The sequence below is a fragment of the Nansenia antarctica genome (assembly GCF_963989245.1).
Source record: "Nansenia antarctica genome assembly, chromosome: 1".
NCBI lineage: Eukaryota > Metazoa > Chordata > Actinopteri > Argentiniformes > Microstomatidae > Nansenia > Nansenia antarctica.
In genome coordinates, this window is record NC_137674.1 from 64,876,983 (window position 1) to 64,894,775 (window position 17,793).

General features: G+C 45.9%; 2 protein-coding genes across 2 annotated transcripts; both read left to right on the forward strand.

Annotated features, from left to right (window-relative positions):
• Positions 1-1,100: 1,100 nt before the first annotated feature.
• myct1a (myc target 1a) lies at positions 1,101-2,956 on the forward strand (the record flags this gene model as incomplete). Its single annotated transcript, XM_080550502.1, has 2 exons — positions 1,101-1,326; positions 2,403-2,956. The coding sequence occupies exons 1-2, from the start codon at positions 1,272-1,274 to the stop codon at positions 2,954-2,956; spliced, it is 609 nt and encodes a 202-aa protein (XP_080406628.1). The 5' UTR covers positions 1,101-1,271.
• Positions 2,957-7,116: 4,160 nt separating this feature from the next.
• On the forward strand, positions 7,117-17,249 carry serac1 (serine active site containing 1; the record flags this gene model as incomplete). Its single annotated transcript, XM_080533194.1, has 17 exons — positions 7,117-7,208; positions 7,871-7,968; positions 8,162-8,198; positions 8,293-8,438; positions 9,455-9,544; positions 10,547-10,678; positions 10,945-11,066; positions 11,322-11,450; positions 13,441-13,554; positions 13,724-13,886; positions 14,212-14,362; positions 14,606-14,741; positions 14,905-15,005; positions 15,135-15,232; positions 15,457-15,639; positions 15,826-15,969; positions 17,113-17,249. The coding sequence occupies exons 2-17, from the start codon at positions 7,878-7,880 to the stop codon at positions 17,247-17,249; spliced, it is 1,974 nt and encodes a 657-aa protein (XP_080389320.1). The 5' UTR covers positions 7,117-7,208; positions 7,871-7,877.
• Positions 17,250-17,793: the final 544 nt, after the last annotated feature.

Sequence of the window (17,793 nt, forward strand, 5' to 3'; positions counted from 1 at the left end):
CCCCTTGTTGACTCCACCTTGAAAATATTGAGAGGGTTTCGAAGGTGTGTAGGCTAATTACTCCTTACTTCTCATATAGTCTAGGCACGGTTAGCATTGTGTTTCTTCTTAACGTCAAGAAAGGGGGTTAGAAAGGGCACAATAAAGGTACATATGTAGCAAGTGTTGTGTTTAGGACGCAGCCGTGGTTCTCTCTATCTTATCGGATCCCAGTGTTTTTGCTGGACCTCTGCGCCTGAAGCTGGCCGATGCAGGCACCGCTGATCTGGCAGTGACTGTGGAAAGACTGAGGTTTCTTACAACAGCGGCTGGAAACCAGAGCCGGCTCTCAAATGCTCAAATAACCAAATATGTAAGACTTGTTTTGCACAGGACAATATAATCTTAGGATGTGTTTGTTGTATTAGTAAAAGTTGTCATTAGAGTTAGCCACCATCTGGCCATGTTGTTGGTTGCTCAGCCTCAGTTCAGACCCAAGATTGTTATTGAGGGTATAGCACTTGAAGGAGCAGTCGCCTGTGGTCGCTGTGGTGGAGCAGAGAAAATGAGGGAAAACTGTAATGTTTATCATTTTTGGAAAAAAACTATGAAACCTGAGATGGAAGCGGACTGTCCCATGACGAAAGCAAGGACAGGGGGGGTTCGGAGGCAAGTTTAGGGAGGTGATGATGGTCTGGCCTGGTCTGGGATGGGGAGGGGGGTGACTTTGTTTCTCATTAATCAAAACTAAAGGAAATGATGGGAGAGGAAGTGATTACAGCATTCCCCCTCACCCCTCCAGGAACTCTGTCCTGGACAGATAAGAGAGCCTGTTGCTAATTTTACGCAGAAAAGCAGGAAATGTGACAGTGAAGTTTTTCCGCTTCCACAAACAAGAGAGTCGGCCAGCCTGGCCTTGGAGGGAATCCTGTGTGGCTCTGAGCTGAGCTCTTCTGACTGAGAGAGAGAGAAAGAAGGAGAGAGAGAGGGAGAGAGGGAGAGGGAGAGAAGGATGGATGGATAGAGAAAGAGAGAGACAGTGAAAGTGAGTGAGGGAAGGAGGGAGAGGCAGGGAAAGAGGAATAGGAAGGGATAGACCGACAGACAGACACACAGACAGATAGACAGACAGACAGACAGACAGACAGACTGACTGAACAAGAGGCGAGAGGGAGGTATAGAAAGAAGAAAGAGAGAAAGAAAGAGAGAGAGAGAGAGACGGCCAGGAAGCCAAGGAGAGACTGGATGCGTAACTTTCTCTCCTCTTCTTCTCTGACACTGCAGAGAAAATTATGGCTGAAAACAACACAAATCTCTTTATGGAAATACTTCAGTCATTTGATGTTGGTGAGTTTTTTTCACACTCTCTCTCTCTCTCTCAGCTGCTTCTCTGTTGTGCTGTCTCTCTTGGCAGTGCTGTTTTCTTAGGAATTTCTGATTCTAATTCTAACTCAGTCATATGAGACCTTGAACTGAATAATTTCTGAGGTAACACCGCAGTCATCATATCTTATAGAACCATACAGAACTATATTTAAAGTGAGGGAAGGAGACATCAAATAAAATAAAATATTTCAGTCCTCTCTGTTTTTTTCACCCTCGGTCCTCTCAAATGCCATTTCCAGATGATCAGCGACTCGAGTCTGCTTTTCCCTCTTCCCAACAGAGGGAAATCTAAAAGTATGTAGAGGGAGCGGAGTTGGTTTACAATTCATAAAAATGAACCGTATCGAAAGGAAACTGATTTGTTTTTGCTGGCAGTGCTCCGCTCAGAAGTTTTTCTTCCTATTTAGCTATTGCATTCTCTCTCACAGGCACATAGGGGGACCATTGGTTCCTAGGGAGAAAGAAAGACACACAAAACACGTACTATCCTTCTCCTGTGGGAAAGCGATGCAATCAGTTGGCTGTCTCTGAGTCCCTGGAGGTCTCGCCCTCGTAAACACCACAGAGGAAGGGCTGTGATTATTTTGTTTCGGGTGTGTGTGTGTGTGGGGGGGGGGGGTTGCCATCTTGCCAGACTGTTGGCAGGCTTCATCGGGTCATAACAGAGGGGGGGGGTTGATATTAGAGTGGCGATACAGTGCAGATGAAATGCATTAGCTTAATGAAGTGCATTACTGACAGCTTTGATTAAGAAGGATATTGGGGGGGGGGTTTCATTGTAGCTATGGAACTAATGATTGATGGGGAATGACTTTTAACAGCCCACCTCTTACCCCTCTTGTTCAGAGGCCCCAGACTAACTTGTCTGCTGATTGATGTGGTAGAAATTAATTCTCAGGAGACCAGGATGTCAGATGGATACAGGTCTTTATTTATCATAACAAAAACCTGGAGTTGCTTCTATGTGTGAGAACTCATTAGCATTCCCTGCCCTCCTCCTCCCTCTCTCTCTCTCTCTCTCTCTCTCTCTCTCCTAGTCCCTCTGATCATAGCCTTCTGTGTATCCGTCGCGGTGGGCCTCCTCTTGGGGGCGCTAGTCTACGTGCTCCTGACCTGGATGTCCCGCCGCAGGGCCGGCTCGGCCAGCATCACCCGCCGCCCCCCTCGGCCATCGTCGTCCCGCACCTCGCCGCGCGCGCGCCCGGGCTTCAACCGCAACAGCAGCTACGACCGACGCAGCAACAACAGCCTGGTCAGCGCCGCCTTCAGCTTCCACCGCCAGCCCTCCTCCCCGGACCAGGCCGACCCCCTTGGGCGCAAGACCAGCTTCAGGGCCTCCACCTTCCACCCGCTCCTCCAGTGCAGCCAGATTGCCCGAGAGGCGGAAGAAGGGAGCCAGACCACGTTGCCTCGCACCCCGACTATGACCACCTCGGCCGGGTCGGCCCACCATAACGTGGCCCAGGCTGCCACCCCACCCAGGCCCGAGTCCTTCTGGAGCAGTAGTAGTCTGAGGGGGTTCCATGCTACTCAGACCCCACCTCCAGCATATGAGAGCATCATAAGGGCCTACCAGGAGACCTGCACCTGAGAGGAGTGAGGGATCCCAGTGTTTGGGCTGATATTGATTGACTGACTGACTGACTAAAGCCCTGGGTTATCAATGGGTTTGGTGATGGGGAGATGTTGGACTCTCGAGGGAAGAGATCTGCTGCCTATAATGTGTCTATGCTCTGAATGTGTGTCTTTCAGACAAATGTGTGTGTGTGTGTGTGTGTGTGTGTGTGTGTGTGTGTGTGTGTGTGTGTGTGTGTGTGTGGAGTGTGTAGTGGTTCTGGGGTTGTGAGAGAGGGAGAGGTGGCCTTGAAATTATGTTTATGTTCTGATTAGAAAGAGAGTCAGGGACTCAATTTGTTGTTGTATACAATGGTGTGTGTGTGTGTGTGTGTGTGTGTGTGTGTGTGTGTGTGTGCGTGTGTTTGTGTGTGTGTGTGTGTGTGTGTGTGTGTGTGTGTGTGTGTGTGTGTGTGTGTGTGTGTGTGTGTGTGTGTTCACGAGGATAATGCTTTTTTACATGACAAACCCCCCAATCGACACATGTAACTGGAGTGCTTTCAACTTGTAAAGTGGGATAGTTACCTGCTCTGGGTAGAATATCATGTCTGCATGCAGAGACACAAAGCATACAGGGTGGTGTACCACATCCTAGTTAATCTGCAAAACATCAATGATTGTTGTCATGTACCTGTCCTGTTTTGTAAAATATTTTGGTTGGAATTTACTGGACACTGATCATAGAATAAAAAGCTGAAAATGCTTGTATCGTTGGGGTTTTCTTTAGTGTCAATTGAAAATAGAAAATAGCTGTACAAAAATGCAACCATGGAAGAAAGCTGGGCTGTGTCCTCCCTTGATTATACCCTTCTGGTACAAACGGATACACCTCGGACTGACTCACTCTCGCTGTTTCCTGAGGAAGGGGTTCTTTCAGTGGGCTGAAATATAATGTCAGGACCCCAGGTGCCCAGTTACCAGATGTAACAGAGAACACCACACACATACACACACACACACACATTTTAACCATTTATTTATGTCCACATAGAAAAAAGACATAGAGGGACACAAATACTAACGTTGCAGTTACTACACAATCACAATTCATGGACCAGCGTCATAACTTTCTTTTGTTTTTTTACACATTTCAGGGGTACAAGTAGCAGCGTCTGCCAATTACAGCAGAGACAGAGCAGTACTTTGCAAGGCGTTTAGCCTTCTTTTTGGGCATCCCCAGTTGTTGGAGCCCTCTTACGACCAACCTGTGTGTATGTCCTAGGCTGCCAAATATGAACACAAGCAGTCTGCATCTGCACCCTAGTTCTGAGATGGTATTCAGGAGAGGTTGGTACTTAATGACCGTGGTCATGAAGGCTTCCTCTAGGCTAGGGTCAAATGTGCAGGCTACCTCCAGAACGAACACCTCTCTAGATACTTCATTGACAACAACAACATCTGGTGTATTGGCAGACAAATGTGTAAAAGTTGCTGGGTTACTGCAAAGATGGAACATGGTGGGATTGACACAGGAATGTTTGTACATTCTCACTGAGGTTGAAAAATTTGATATGTCCTTTACTATCAAGTCCACTATTCTATCATGACGTGCTATGTACATTCCCTTGTAAACATAACAGCCGTTCAAGATGTGAGACATTGACTCTGTGACCTGTTCAGTGGTGTGATGCAAACAATGAGGAGCCTGAGTAGGAAACCAGATAGATAGGTTGAGTCTAGTGGGAAGGACTTGTAGTCTAGCTTTTACTGTGAATGTGACAATGTCCTCATTGAGCGCGCTGTTCTTGAAGAATGAATGAGAGACAGAGTCAGGCCCGGATTAACCCCCGGGTGACCAGACTTGATGTGTGCCCCCACACACACACACACACACACACACACACACACACACACACACACACACACACACACACACACACACACACACACACACACACACACACACACACACACACACACACACACACACACACACACACACACACACACACACACACACACACACACACACACACACACACACACACACACACACACACACACACACACACACACACACACACACACACACACACACACACACACACACACACACACACACACACACACACACACACACACACACACACACACACACACACACACACACACACACACACACACACACACACACACACACACACACACACACACACACACACACACACACACACACACACACACACACACAGTTGGGCCTAATGCCGTGGTATAGCCTTTACACTGATGCTCAAATCTGAATGCAACTCACATCACAATGCAACACGACTTTCTAAATATAGGCTAATTATTTCCATCATAAATGGCCTGAGACTACATGCTAACAAAGGGGGGAAATGCACATACTGTATACTACAATAAAACAAGCTCAATACCAACCAAGTCCAATAACGACTGTTGCAGGCAAGAATAAGAACATATTTTCTGTCCGCATTAATGAAGCGTACTACAGGTATTATGGAAATAAACAGCGCCTCTCTCTTTGCCGCTCTGCTCACCTTCGTGATGCTGTATCAGACGTAGGCTATATCCCTGTGCATCACACAGTTTACCTCAGCCACAGCCTCATATTAGCCCCAAATAAGCAGAAGTAAGCCTTACCTTTAGCAGAACTTCTTTTTTCTTGATTTTACGCAGGCAAAGTCGTTTACTAAATCCTCAAAGTCCATCTCTTTGACCAACTCGGATTCAATTGCCAGCAGGGAATCTTATTCTTATCAGGCCTCTCTTATTGCACTATAGTTCTCTCTCAAAACGTTGTCAGTCCTACAACTCCATCTAGTACTGGACAGTGGTTTTAGAGTCCTGCTGATGTTCACATCCTTCTTTTTAAATATCCGGCTCCATCGGTGAGGGGATGCTGCACAAAACGCATACAATGACTGAAGTAGGTCAAAGAAATCACTCGCATCCTTACAGCTATTAATGCTGTTTACACCGACAACATGAAGGGAATGTCCAGCACAGGGCACGTAATGAATCAGGGGGTTTGCTTTTTGAAGATGCGCCTAACCCCAGGTCATGACATGAACCATTCTACTCCACATTCAGCAAGACTTGCTCCAGTGTGGCTGTGAATGGGCTCGCTCCCTCGCTCGCTCTGCTGCCCCCCCCCCCCTGTTAACTTCGGTGCTCATTTTAGGCCTAGGTGAAATAAAACAATTCCCAATTGTTGGGCCATTTTTAAGAGTGGCCGTATGTCTGGAGTCTTTGCCTTGCTTAATGTTTCGCTTGGCAGAGCCACTCAGTTGTCGCCTGTACATTTGGATTTCTTCGTTGATAGTTTGGCGGCACTGCGTCATCGCGCACTTGTCTGTGACTGGGGGGGGGGGGCACTTACACCGAACTCGCAATTATTTATCTTTTTATACATGATAGCCGAAATATAACCGTTAGTTTTGTACCTGTGTGGATGTCTTCCAGTAAATATAGCTTATATTTTAAAAATGTGCCCAAAATATTTTAAAGGTCTATTCATTGTCCGAATAATTTGGTGCCCCCCCCATTGGCTGGTGCCCCAGGGAGTTCACCCGATGCAATATATGGATAATCCGGGCTTGGACAGAGTGGTCAGCAGAGGGAAGACATGCAAGTTTTCCCTGAAGTTTTAGTCCAGTCCAGTGTTGCTGTTGTCGGTGTTGTTGTAGATCCAAGAGGGTTCGCCTGGCCCCTGCAGATGTTAGCAGGTGACTGTTTCCACCATATGAGGCAGTTGCCCTGACGTGAACGAGAGGGTCAGTTATAATGTCCTCTGAGACCCTCACGGTCCCAGAGTCCGGCCGCACCCACTCCAGGGACACTCCTGTTCGGATGCAGAGATCGTTCACACACACACACACACACACACACACACACACACACACACACACACACACACACACACACACACACACACACACACAGTATGATAAAAACAATTAACATAAACCATGCTCAAGCCCCTGAAACTGAAACACTTGACCACCAAATACATACTGCCAGACAGACTTCTGTCTGGTTCTGCTGCATATTGTGATTTCCTTTCAGGAGCATTACGGTAGTTGAAGTTTTGTAGAAAATCTTTTGCGTCTCTGCCTTGTTTACGGTAAGTGACGTATGCTTTAAGGGACGGTCGCTCCACCTCTGTTTATTTGTTTCCCAGCGCAGTCCGCTGTCAGTCGGAGGTTACTAGGGAGGAGAGAGAAAGAGTCCTCCAAACCTTCTAACTCTAAATAAACCTCCGCTATAAGGTAAACGTGTATAGTATCTAGCAAACAACTTGCTATATTCATAATAGACAACCCTTAGTGGTGTCATTCATTGATGCGAAGGCAGCTAAGGTTAGGTAACTGAGCTAATGGTTGAGTAGCTGTTCAGATGTTAGCCGTGAACACACAAACAGACCATCAGGTCATTTGTTTTGTTTTTATATTTCATGAGCAACTGGTTAATTGGGGAAATATGGAAGAGAAGAGTATAGTTAGCTGCAGCCCCGAAGATAACTTAAGAACTTCCTGTGTTTTGCAATGTAATTGTCAGTGTCTGAAAATCATGAATGAGATGGAATAAATGAAATGACCCTTTCAACATGCTGCACCACGTACACACACCACGATGAGGTTCATGTCAATGTGCTGTCATGCTGTCTTCATAGGACGTCTGCAAGTTGCATAACATGTACAAGTTACATAACATGTACTGTACACTGATGGAATTACTGCACAGAGAATGTAACCTAGGGTATCCAGAAAGTTTTGGGGGGAGTCACATTTTTACTTTTAAACACAAAGATACCTACTACATGTCACCACAAGCATATTTGTGGATTATGCCAGTAATAGTAGTCGTAGTAGTAGTAGTAGTTTAAACTGCATTCATTGTCGCAGGATTTTTCTGTTGTGTTTGTGTGTAGATAGAGGATGTCTGTGGCAGCGCTGCGTATGATCCGCTGTCGGAGACTCAGTACCACTGGCCCCGGAGTGAAGAAGGTGTTACCATGGAGGGACATCAGTAAGTTGTCCCTGGATGAGCCCCCTAAAAAATTACAATCAGTGTCAGAGTTACACTGGTGGACATGACCACTGTCTTTTATCCACGTGAAGGCAGATACTTGTCACACATGAAGGCCTAATGTGTGTTAATCTAGGCCTATGCCCTTGAACATCACTCATCATTATATCTCTCCTATTTTGTCTCCTTTTAGGGAGAATTGCAAAAGTGACCGGTGCAGTTGTGCTTGGGTAAGTCAAGTCTCAAACAACACAAATATTTGATTAAATGATCTGATGATCTGATCTGGTTGAACTCTATCTATCTATCTGTGTCTTCTCTCAGGGGCTGTGTTTTCATCACGTATGAAATGGTGACCTTGAACAAGGCGGTGACGATCGACACGCAGGCCATCCTGCAGGAGAAGCACAAGTCCTACATCTACCTGACGGCCACCACGCCCTCTAGAGAGCAGGAGAACCTTGGCACAGGTGCAGTACAGCATGTCGTTCACCTGGACTTTATGACAGGGAGGGGTCTTGTTCTCTGATAACGCCACTGAACATACAGTACATGACGTCGACATGGGATTCCTGGAAAAACAATGGAACTCTGAGACTCAATGTTTAGATATTGTATATTAATATAATATAGTATATGAATGTGTATATTATATGGTTGTTAAATATTCTGTATTTCCTCTCAACTTTACATTCAATCCAATGGCGTAAACGAACATTTGATGTAAACAAACATGCTGTATGTCCTAAAATGTTGTATTTGCCAATAGTTATAGTGCATGTTTTGAATGGCCGAGACTTTCACATGTGTCTGTGCAACAGTACCCACATTGGGTGCTTGTTGACCCATAGCAGCTGAGTTTTCCTCTATGAGCAAGGGTTGTTAAAAGGTTTATGTCAGCTCCAGGTGTCCAGAGATGACTCTCTTCCTTCCTTTCCTTCCGCTCCCCACCTCTCTCTCTTTCGCCTGCATAGGTCAGGCTGTCTGTTCCCTGCTCTCATTTCCACCGGTCAAGGCTGCAAAAAAACAGAGTTTTAAGCCAAGGCAGCTCGGGAATGGTTTAGAGAATCAGCTGTGAACACTTAAACACTTATAGCAGAACTAAATATATTGTAACCTAATTTACAGAATTATACTTAGTTACAAAATAAAGTACTGCTCCAAGGCATACCTTTATTTACAGACTAAGACAGTCTGACATCCTTTCAATCCTACAAACGTTGTCTGTCTTTAGTTTGTAAATAAAGGTACCGTGCCGTGGTGGAGCATTTGAGTGTGCGGGCCCTACTTGGATTGTGTACAGGAATAGCTTATTAGTCAGGTTTAAAGTATGCTGCGATGAAAAGCAACATATTTTCTACTTTCTTCTTTTTTGCTGTTTTACTTTGGATAAGATTCTGTAACCATGAAGTTTATTATTTTGGAACTGGGTGTGTTAAAAACATGGTAGTTACTGATTCTACCCTCCTCCACATGTTTGTTCCAGGGCTCACATATAAGGCCAGGAGAGAGCTTCACAAAGCAGCTCGAAGATTCCTGGAAATTTCCTCTAAGGTTCTTCTGAGGCCGTTGGATGGTGAGGAGGAGAACATTCTGATCGTTCTGGAAATGGAATGATCCTGACCAAAACAATAAACCTTTTCACGCACACACACACACACACACACACACACACACACACACACACACACACACACACACACACACATAGAATGCATGTGTAATGTACCACATGCTGTCTATTCTGATAGTACTGGAAAGCAGAAGTCAGTGAGGCGTTCGTTGGGTAAAGGTCAGGTGTGGAATTCAGACACACTCGGCTGCACGTCACTACTAGTTCTGTTTTTGAGCCACCGTGTACTGTACACCACAGGAAACACCTGCCCCTAGCTTCCTGTGTGTGTGTGTGTGTGTGCGCGCGCACGCGCGCACCGTCCGTCCGTGCGTGCTTGCGTGCGTGTCCATATGCATTCCTGTGGGTATGCATGTGCATATTATTGTTCTTCCATTGTGTTAGCCTGCTTCAGTCAGCGCCAGTCACAGGTGTGCTCTACCCTGACCCACCCTCCCCCCTCCTCATCCTCCTCCTCAGGGCTTACAGTGATGCAGACATTATAATGCCCTTCTGCCTTCTTTAAGAGGAGTGTGTAATGTGACATGTAGACATAATGCATAGTGGTTTACATCATGATGGTTCTAATATTAAACTGTTGACCTTTCGTGACCTTCCCGTTTGACACATGATAGCAGCCCAACTGATGATACCAGGTTTGCAATTCTGAAGTAAACTAATACATAATAATCTGTCCATAATAATATGTAGTTGTACAATAGTTAGGTGGTAGATGGACATTCTAGAATCTGTGTGACCCCTAATCACTTAAGTGTAGTTATATATGTGTTAGACCTAATATACTGTCAATGACAACCATGGATATTGATGATGATGATGATGATGATGATGATTGTGTGTGCGTGTGTCTGTTTGTCTGTCTGCCTGCCTGCGTGTGTGTGTGTGTGTGTGTGTGTGTGTCTGCCTGTGTGTGTGTGTGTGTGTGTGTGTGTGTGTGTGTCTCAGAGCACCTGGGTTACATGGATGCGGACCCCCACGAGGTTGCTCTGTGGGTGCTGCTGAAGAGGACACGCTCAGCCACCAAGGCTGTCAGACTGCAGGCTATACAGGACCTAGCAGACAACCCCCACTGGCAAGGTAATGCCCACAACCTTTGACCTTTCAACTCTCACCTTACATTTTACTCACCTCGGAACTTCACCTCTGAATGTTGACGTAACTGTCAACTATCACTATTCAGTATTAGAGATACTTTGTGCATATGTATGATTGTTTGTGCTATGTTGGAAAAATTGCAAAACCAGATTATTTAAAAAAACATAGAACACTACAACAAAAAACACATACTTTGTATGTAAGCAGTGGGTTTGATTATGATTGGTCCATCCCCCTGTCCGTCACAGACTACCAGTACCAGACAGCAGCCCAGGCCATAGACCAGCGGACGGCCCTGGGGTTGGCCCGCACCCATCAGGTGGACATGCGCTTCTTCCTGTCTCCGCCCATGCTTCCAGAGGTGGAGAATGTACGTACCTCTCTTGGCGAAATCTGGCGAAATAATATAGAGTCTGTGGAAGTTCTCACCTTTGTCTGTTTGTTCTACCGTAAGATGATCAATCTTTACTGTCGCAGAGGGGCAGAGTGTCTTGGACACCCAATAGTATGACATGTGATAGTATGTGTGTAGTTTGCGTCAGAGGTTTGTGTTTTACGGTGTGTGTGTGTGTGTGTGTGTGTGTGTGTGTGTGTGTGTGTGTGTGTGTGTGTTACCTCTGTTCAGGGTTTCTCAGTGGAGGATGGTCTGAGGCAGCTGTTGGCCACTCTTCCTCAGTCTGAGGTGGACAAGTGTGTTCAGTATTTCACTTCGCTCGCGTTGAGAGAGAGCAGCCAGTCCCTGGCCACACAGAGGGTAAGGTGCAAGCAAACACACTCTCTCTCTCACACACACACACACATACACATACACATACATACACATACATACACATACACACACTCCTGCATACACATACCATGTCTGGGCGATCAGGCAAACACACACCTGTCTAAGATGGAAAACTTGATCTTGATAAAAAAAGAAAAAATGTCATGTTGAAGACAGCAGCGCATATACAAATGTCAGGAAGATAGTCTTCCTCGTCATCATAGACCACAAGAAAATGTAAACAGGCTATAAAAGAGCAGGTCTTGAAGTTACTGGAACACCACATTGCAACAACAACAACAACAACAACAACTGCACAGGAGTGCCTACTGCACCGAAAGACTGCACTCTTGCTTCGTTCTCGCCTTCAAAATAGTAAACACAAGAGTTCTGGCGCTGTACCTTCTGGGGTTAACTGTCCATGGCTGCAGAGTTGAACCCGTCATCCGGCCCAGTGAGACCTTGTGACAACGGCAGACGTCTTACAGCTCTGTTGGCCACAGTGGAGAGACTGGAGGCCAGCCTGAATGCCAAAGAGACAGAGCTGATGTTCCCAAACCAAGTGTGAGCAGGATAGAATGAATGCCAGTCATCGCCTGCAGATCCCTGCAGTAAGCCCTGAGCCCAGCGAGAAGGCAGGATCAAAGCAGGAGAGACACAGCATCAGCCCCATACCTGGATCAAACCGTGGTGTAAGAAGAACGGCCGGGTCAGACCACTTCCTGCTGCTCAGGGGGCATATCCTGCCCACACAGGATACAGTTGGTGTGTGACCAAGCACAGGCCGGAACAGGTGGTACCTGGTACCATGACAACCCCAGGCCGTCCAACCCCAAACTGTGCAGAGTGGCCTAAGACCAGAAGTGGGCAGGAGAGAGAGACAATGCCAAGTTTGGAGTTTATATACTGTACCCTAGTCCTCTGTGGCTCAGTTGGTAGAGCATGGTGCTAACAACTCTTAGGTTGTGGGTTCGATTCCCGCTGGTAACCGATATATACTGAAAAATGTATGCACTCACTGCACTACACTGTAAGTCGCTTTGGATAAAAGCATCAGCTAAATGATGTATATTATTATTGCTGTATTCTAGGTTGAGAAGAATTGCCAGTTCAGACTCCACTGGATTCTGCTGATCTGTCACCAGCGCAGGGAAGGTTCAGCTTCATGAGCTTTTTCAATTATTAGGAACACGACTCCTCGCATCCTGGACTGGACTGCACTGGACTGTACTTATATAGCACCTTTATCCAAAGCGCTTTACAACGGCCTCTCATTCACCCATTCACACACACATTCACACACCGATGGCGGCAAGCTACCATGCATGCCGGCCCGCTCACTGGGAGCAATTTGGGGTTGCCCAAGGACACTTCGACATGTGGCCAGCCGGGGCTCGAACCGCCGACCTTGCGATCATTAGATGCCGGCTCTACCTCCTGCGCCACAGCCGCCCCCATGTATCCTCTCCTCCGTCCCCCACACGCAGTCTACATAAAAATGAAGATCTAGGTTCCTCTCCTTACATATTCTATGAATAATAATAATGTGTGTATTGGTCTTGTCGTTTCTTACTAGTCTAGTGCCATAAAGTTGTTAGTGATGATTTATAAGACATTGTAATTATTTATGTTATTGATACTATTCTATACTGAGTTTTCCTATTGTAATATTGTAATTCATTGCGTCGTACGCACACACACACACTGGCGTATCAAATAATGAAATAAATAGTTAAAACTAGATCTCTCTTACTTTCTTTTCTTTCACTTTCTTTCTTTGCACACACAGATTCTTTTCACATCCATTTTACATTGTACTCCCCTTCCCTCTGCTTTTTGCACATGCATATTTTGCACAATTATCAATTATCATGGTCTGCTCCTGGTGTTTTTGAACGCTTATTGTATGTGATGATTTTTTATGTCATGTGAAGCAAAGGCATAAAATGTACTGTTATATTGTCTTGTGTTTCAGGGGGGTCTGTGGTGTTTCGGTGGCAACGGGCTGCCCTACGCCCAGAGCCTCACCTCAGTCCCCTCTGAGAAGGTGGAGTCCTTCTGTCTACAGGCCCTGGTACAGCACTCCAAGGTGAGCCCCCTTATGTGGCAACGCTTCTGTAACTTTCCATGTTGATATTTCAGCCTTTATTGTCCAGTTATATGGAAATAATCTCTGTTACAGTCCTCAACAAAGACAAAATCATTAAGCCGATGCTCTTATGAAGACGTTGTATATCACTCTTATGTCTCTTCCCCAGGTCCAGAGTCACTGTGACCACATTGTGTCCAACGGGGGTCTGCAGCTCCTCCAGAGGGTCTACCAGCTCCGCCGCGACTCCCAGAAGATCCAGAGGAACATCGTACGCATCATCGGAAACCTGGCCCTCAACGACAGCATGCACCAGGCCATAGTCCAGTCAGGTGGGGGGGGCGTACTTCACTTCAGTGGAGTGTACACTTCAATGTCAGTGCACTCACTTTTTCAGGCTTACTATTCTACTATGGGTGATTTCCTCAATGCTGATTGGTGTCTTCAACACCTAGTCCTGGAGGACTGCAGTGTCTGCTGGTTCTTTTAGAATTGTTTCATTTATCTCCCTGATACAGCTTAGTCCCATTGACCTGAAACTTCCATTTACCAGTTTGCTTATTAATCACTCACCTGTAACCTGTAGCCCGTCAGTAGCCTGTCAGTAATATACTCGGCTACAGAGATGGTCACATGGTTTGATGTTTGCCACTGCAGGTTGGGTGTCTGTCCTGGCAGAGATGATGCAGTCTCCACACATCATGCAGGCGTCTCACGCCGCCCGTGCTCTGGCTAACCTGGACAGGGAGACGGTGAAGGAGAAATACCAAGACGGAGTCTATGTGTTACACCCACAGTGTCGGAGCAGGTAAACACCGCGACGACTTCAGTGACATTAGCTTACTTACAGAGCTCTTTATGTTCGTTCATTTATGTGTATCAGTGTATCGCTAGTTGAACTATCACTCAGTCAAATGAGTTGTCAAGTCTGCTTTCTCTGTTCATTTCATCCTCATAATTATTTCATGTACGCGTACAAAACAAAGTCTCTGTCTAGCTGTATATTTACCATATTCTCATTACCAACCCTCCGTTTGATGGATTGTTCCAGCCAGCCAATCAAAGCTGACGTCCTCTTCGTCCACGGGCTCCTGGGGGCGGCCTTTAAGACGTGGCGGCAGAAGGACTGTGACCTCACAGAGGAGGAGAAGGGGGTCACGGAGGACTACACAGAGTGCTGGCCCAAGGTAATACACCAGCCATCTGGATCTGTATGCTAACCTGACGAATACAGTGGTTACTCATTTACAACCATTCAGATCGGCCACTTTGCGTCTCTTTGTGGGTGGCGTCGTCATATTGGCAAACTTAGAATCTTCTTATTCCTCTCTCCCCTCCCCCCTGGGTCAGTCGTGGTTGGCTGCCGACTGCCCCAACCTAAGGGTTCTCTCTGTGGAGTACGACACCCACCTGAGTGACTGGAGAGCCAAGTGTCCTGCCGAGAACCAGAGGTGTGTGTGTGTGTGTGTGTGTGTGAGTGTGTGTGTGTGTGTGTGTCCTCTACATCCTTGTTGTGACCATGCTACTACATGCTTTTCCCATTGACCTTACGTTTACTCTTTGTATGTCTGTGTCTTCAGGAAGTCTCTGGCCTACAGGAGTCGAGAGCTGCTGAAGAAACTCAAGTCGGCAGGGGTAGGGGACAGGCCAGTGATCTGGGTTGCACATAGCATGGGAGGTAAGCTGTAAGCTGTAATACTCATGATCCCACTCTCTGGCCAGAAACATCTATTCTCTCATGTACAAGCAGTTAAGATGGACAAAAGAACAATGGTAGTAGACTTTCTCGAACCAATACTCTCCGTTTCTTTTGAAATGTCAAAGGATTAACAACAAATCTTCCACAGCATCGAATTCCATTTCAAATATTCTTTATACTTCTATAATGGTTGTTTCCTTCAGGGTTACTAGTGAAGAAGATGCTCCTGGACGCCTCGAAGGACCCGGACATGAGAGGCCTGATGAAGAACACAAAGGGCGTCATGTTCTACAGCGTGCCCCACCGCGGCACCTTCATGGCAGAGTACTCTGTCAACGTCAGATACCTACTCTTCCCCTCCATAGAGGTCCGGGAGCTCTGCAAGGGTGCGTACACCAGTTTGGGGTCTTGGACGCTAGGCCATTAAGAAAAACGATGGTGTTTTTTATGATAGCCAGGTCGGATCATAAGACAATATGACATTTTGCCGCCGAATTTAACATTGTTCAACTGTTCGATCAACTTCTTCTGTTAATATGTTGATATACTTTTCCTCTAATATCCCCTCCCAGACTCCCCTGCGTTGCGTGACCTGAACGAGAACTTCCTGAACATTGCTAAGGACAGGGAGTTCAAGGTGCTGAGCTTCGCAGAAACGCTACCTACCAACATCGGCCCCATGATTAAGATACTGGTGGTGCCAACACAGTCTGCAGGTAGGCAGACCTCACACAGGACATGCAAGGATAACATACCAGAACCATAATATGGCATCTATGAATCAGAATCAGAATTGCTTTCATTACATTGGGGTGCTGAGTACACAAGAGTACAATTCTTTGGCTCTGATTCCTCAACATTAACATTGCAGCATCAAGATACAGATCACAATACTGGTTGTGTATCACATACATTTCATTCATAAATACACAGAGGGAAGAGGGCATGAATAGATCACTTTGGTTTGTTATACAGTGAGCATACTGATGCTGATGATCATGCATTATTTACAGTAGGTTTCAGGATTATAGCTTAAAATTATTGTTTATCTGAATGTCTAACCACCTCAGGCCATAACCATCACCCCATTTCTAACCCAGAGACTACTCCTATTACCATCACCCCATTTCTAACCCAGAGACTACTCCTATTACCATCACCCCATTTCTAACCCAGAGACTACTCCTATTACCATCACCCCATTTCTAACCCAGAGACTACTCCTATTACCATCACCCCATTTCTAACCCAGAGACTACTCCTATTACCATCACCCCATTTCTAACCCAGAGACTACTCCTATTACCATCACCCCATTTCTAACCCAGAGACTACTCCTATTACCATCACCCCATTTCTAACCCAGAGACTACTCCTATTACCATCACCCCATTTCTAACCCAGAGACTACTCCTATTACCATCACCCCATTTCTAACCCAGAGACTACTCCTATTACCATCACCCCATTTCTAACCCAGAGACTACTCCTATTACCATCACCCCATTTCTAACCCAGAGACTACTCCTATTACCATCACCCCATTTCTAACCCAGAGACTACTCCTATTACCATCACCCCATTTCTAACCCAGCACCCCAACTCTAACCCAGAGACTACTCCTATTACCATCACCCCATTTCTAACCCAGAGACTACTCCTATTACCATCACCCCATTTCTAACCCAGCACCCCAACTCTAACCCAGAGACTACTCCTATTACCAGCAGCCCAACTCTAACCCAGAGACTACTCCTATTACCATCACCCCATTTCTAACCCAGCACCCCAACTCTAACCCAGAGACTACTCCTATTACCAGCAGCCCAACTCTAACCCAGAGACTACTCCTATTTCAGATCTGGGAATCGGGGACCTCATCCAGGTGGATGTGGATCACCTCAACATCTGCAAGCCTGATAAGAAAGACTCGTTCCTCTACAAGCGCAGCCTCCAGTTCATCCAGGATGCACTGCAGGGCTTCATCAGCCACTGAGGGGGCCTACTCTTCTTCAATGGGGGGGGGGGGGGGGTACAGGGTACGATGCCCACTGACCTAATGGAAACTTGACTGCCTCTCACTGTTGCCCATTCAAAGGAACAACCACACATGTGATGATAGTTTAGGATTTTTTTTGGTTGATTTTATGTATTTATGAAAAACCTTTTTGATTGGATAAAGAAAAGATCCATGGTGCTCTACTTCTCCAGCTATCATTAACTTCATCCTTTTAGATGTCACTCACCAGTATTGAAAGGTTTTAAAGATCATCTTGACAATGTTTACAGGTAGTTTAAAGTTGGAAGAATGCACAGGATATTGCTTTTCTTCCCTTTTTGATCCTTGTTCCTTGTCAAGTAGAGGTTTTAACTTTGCATATTATGTACTGCACTTACTGTACTTTACACAGAAGGCACTTAACTGCCCAGCAGGTCACATTATGAATTCATGACTTGAGTGGTTTGTAAAAAGTTTACTATTTTATTTAATTATTTTACTTTAACTCAGAGCTGTATAACAGAATTGCCTTTCCATGTGC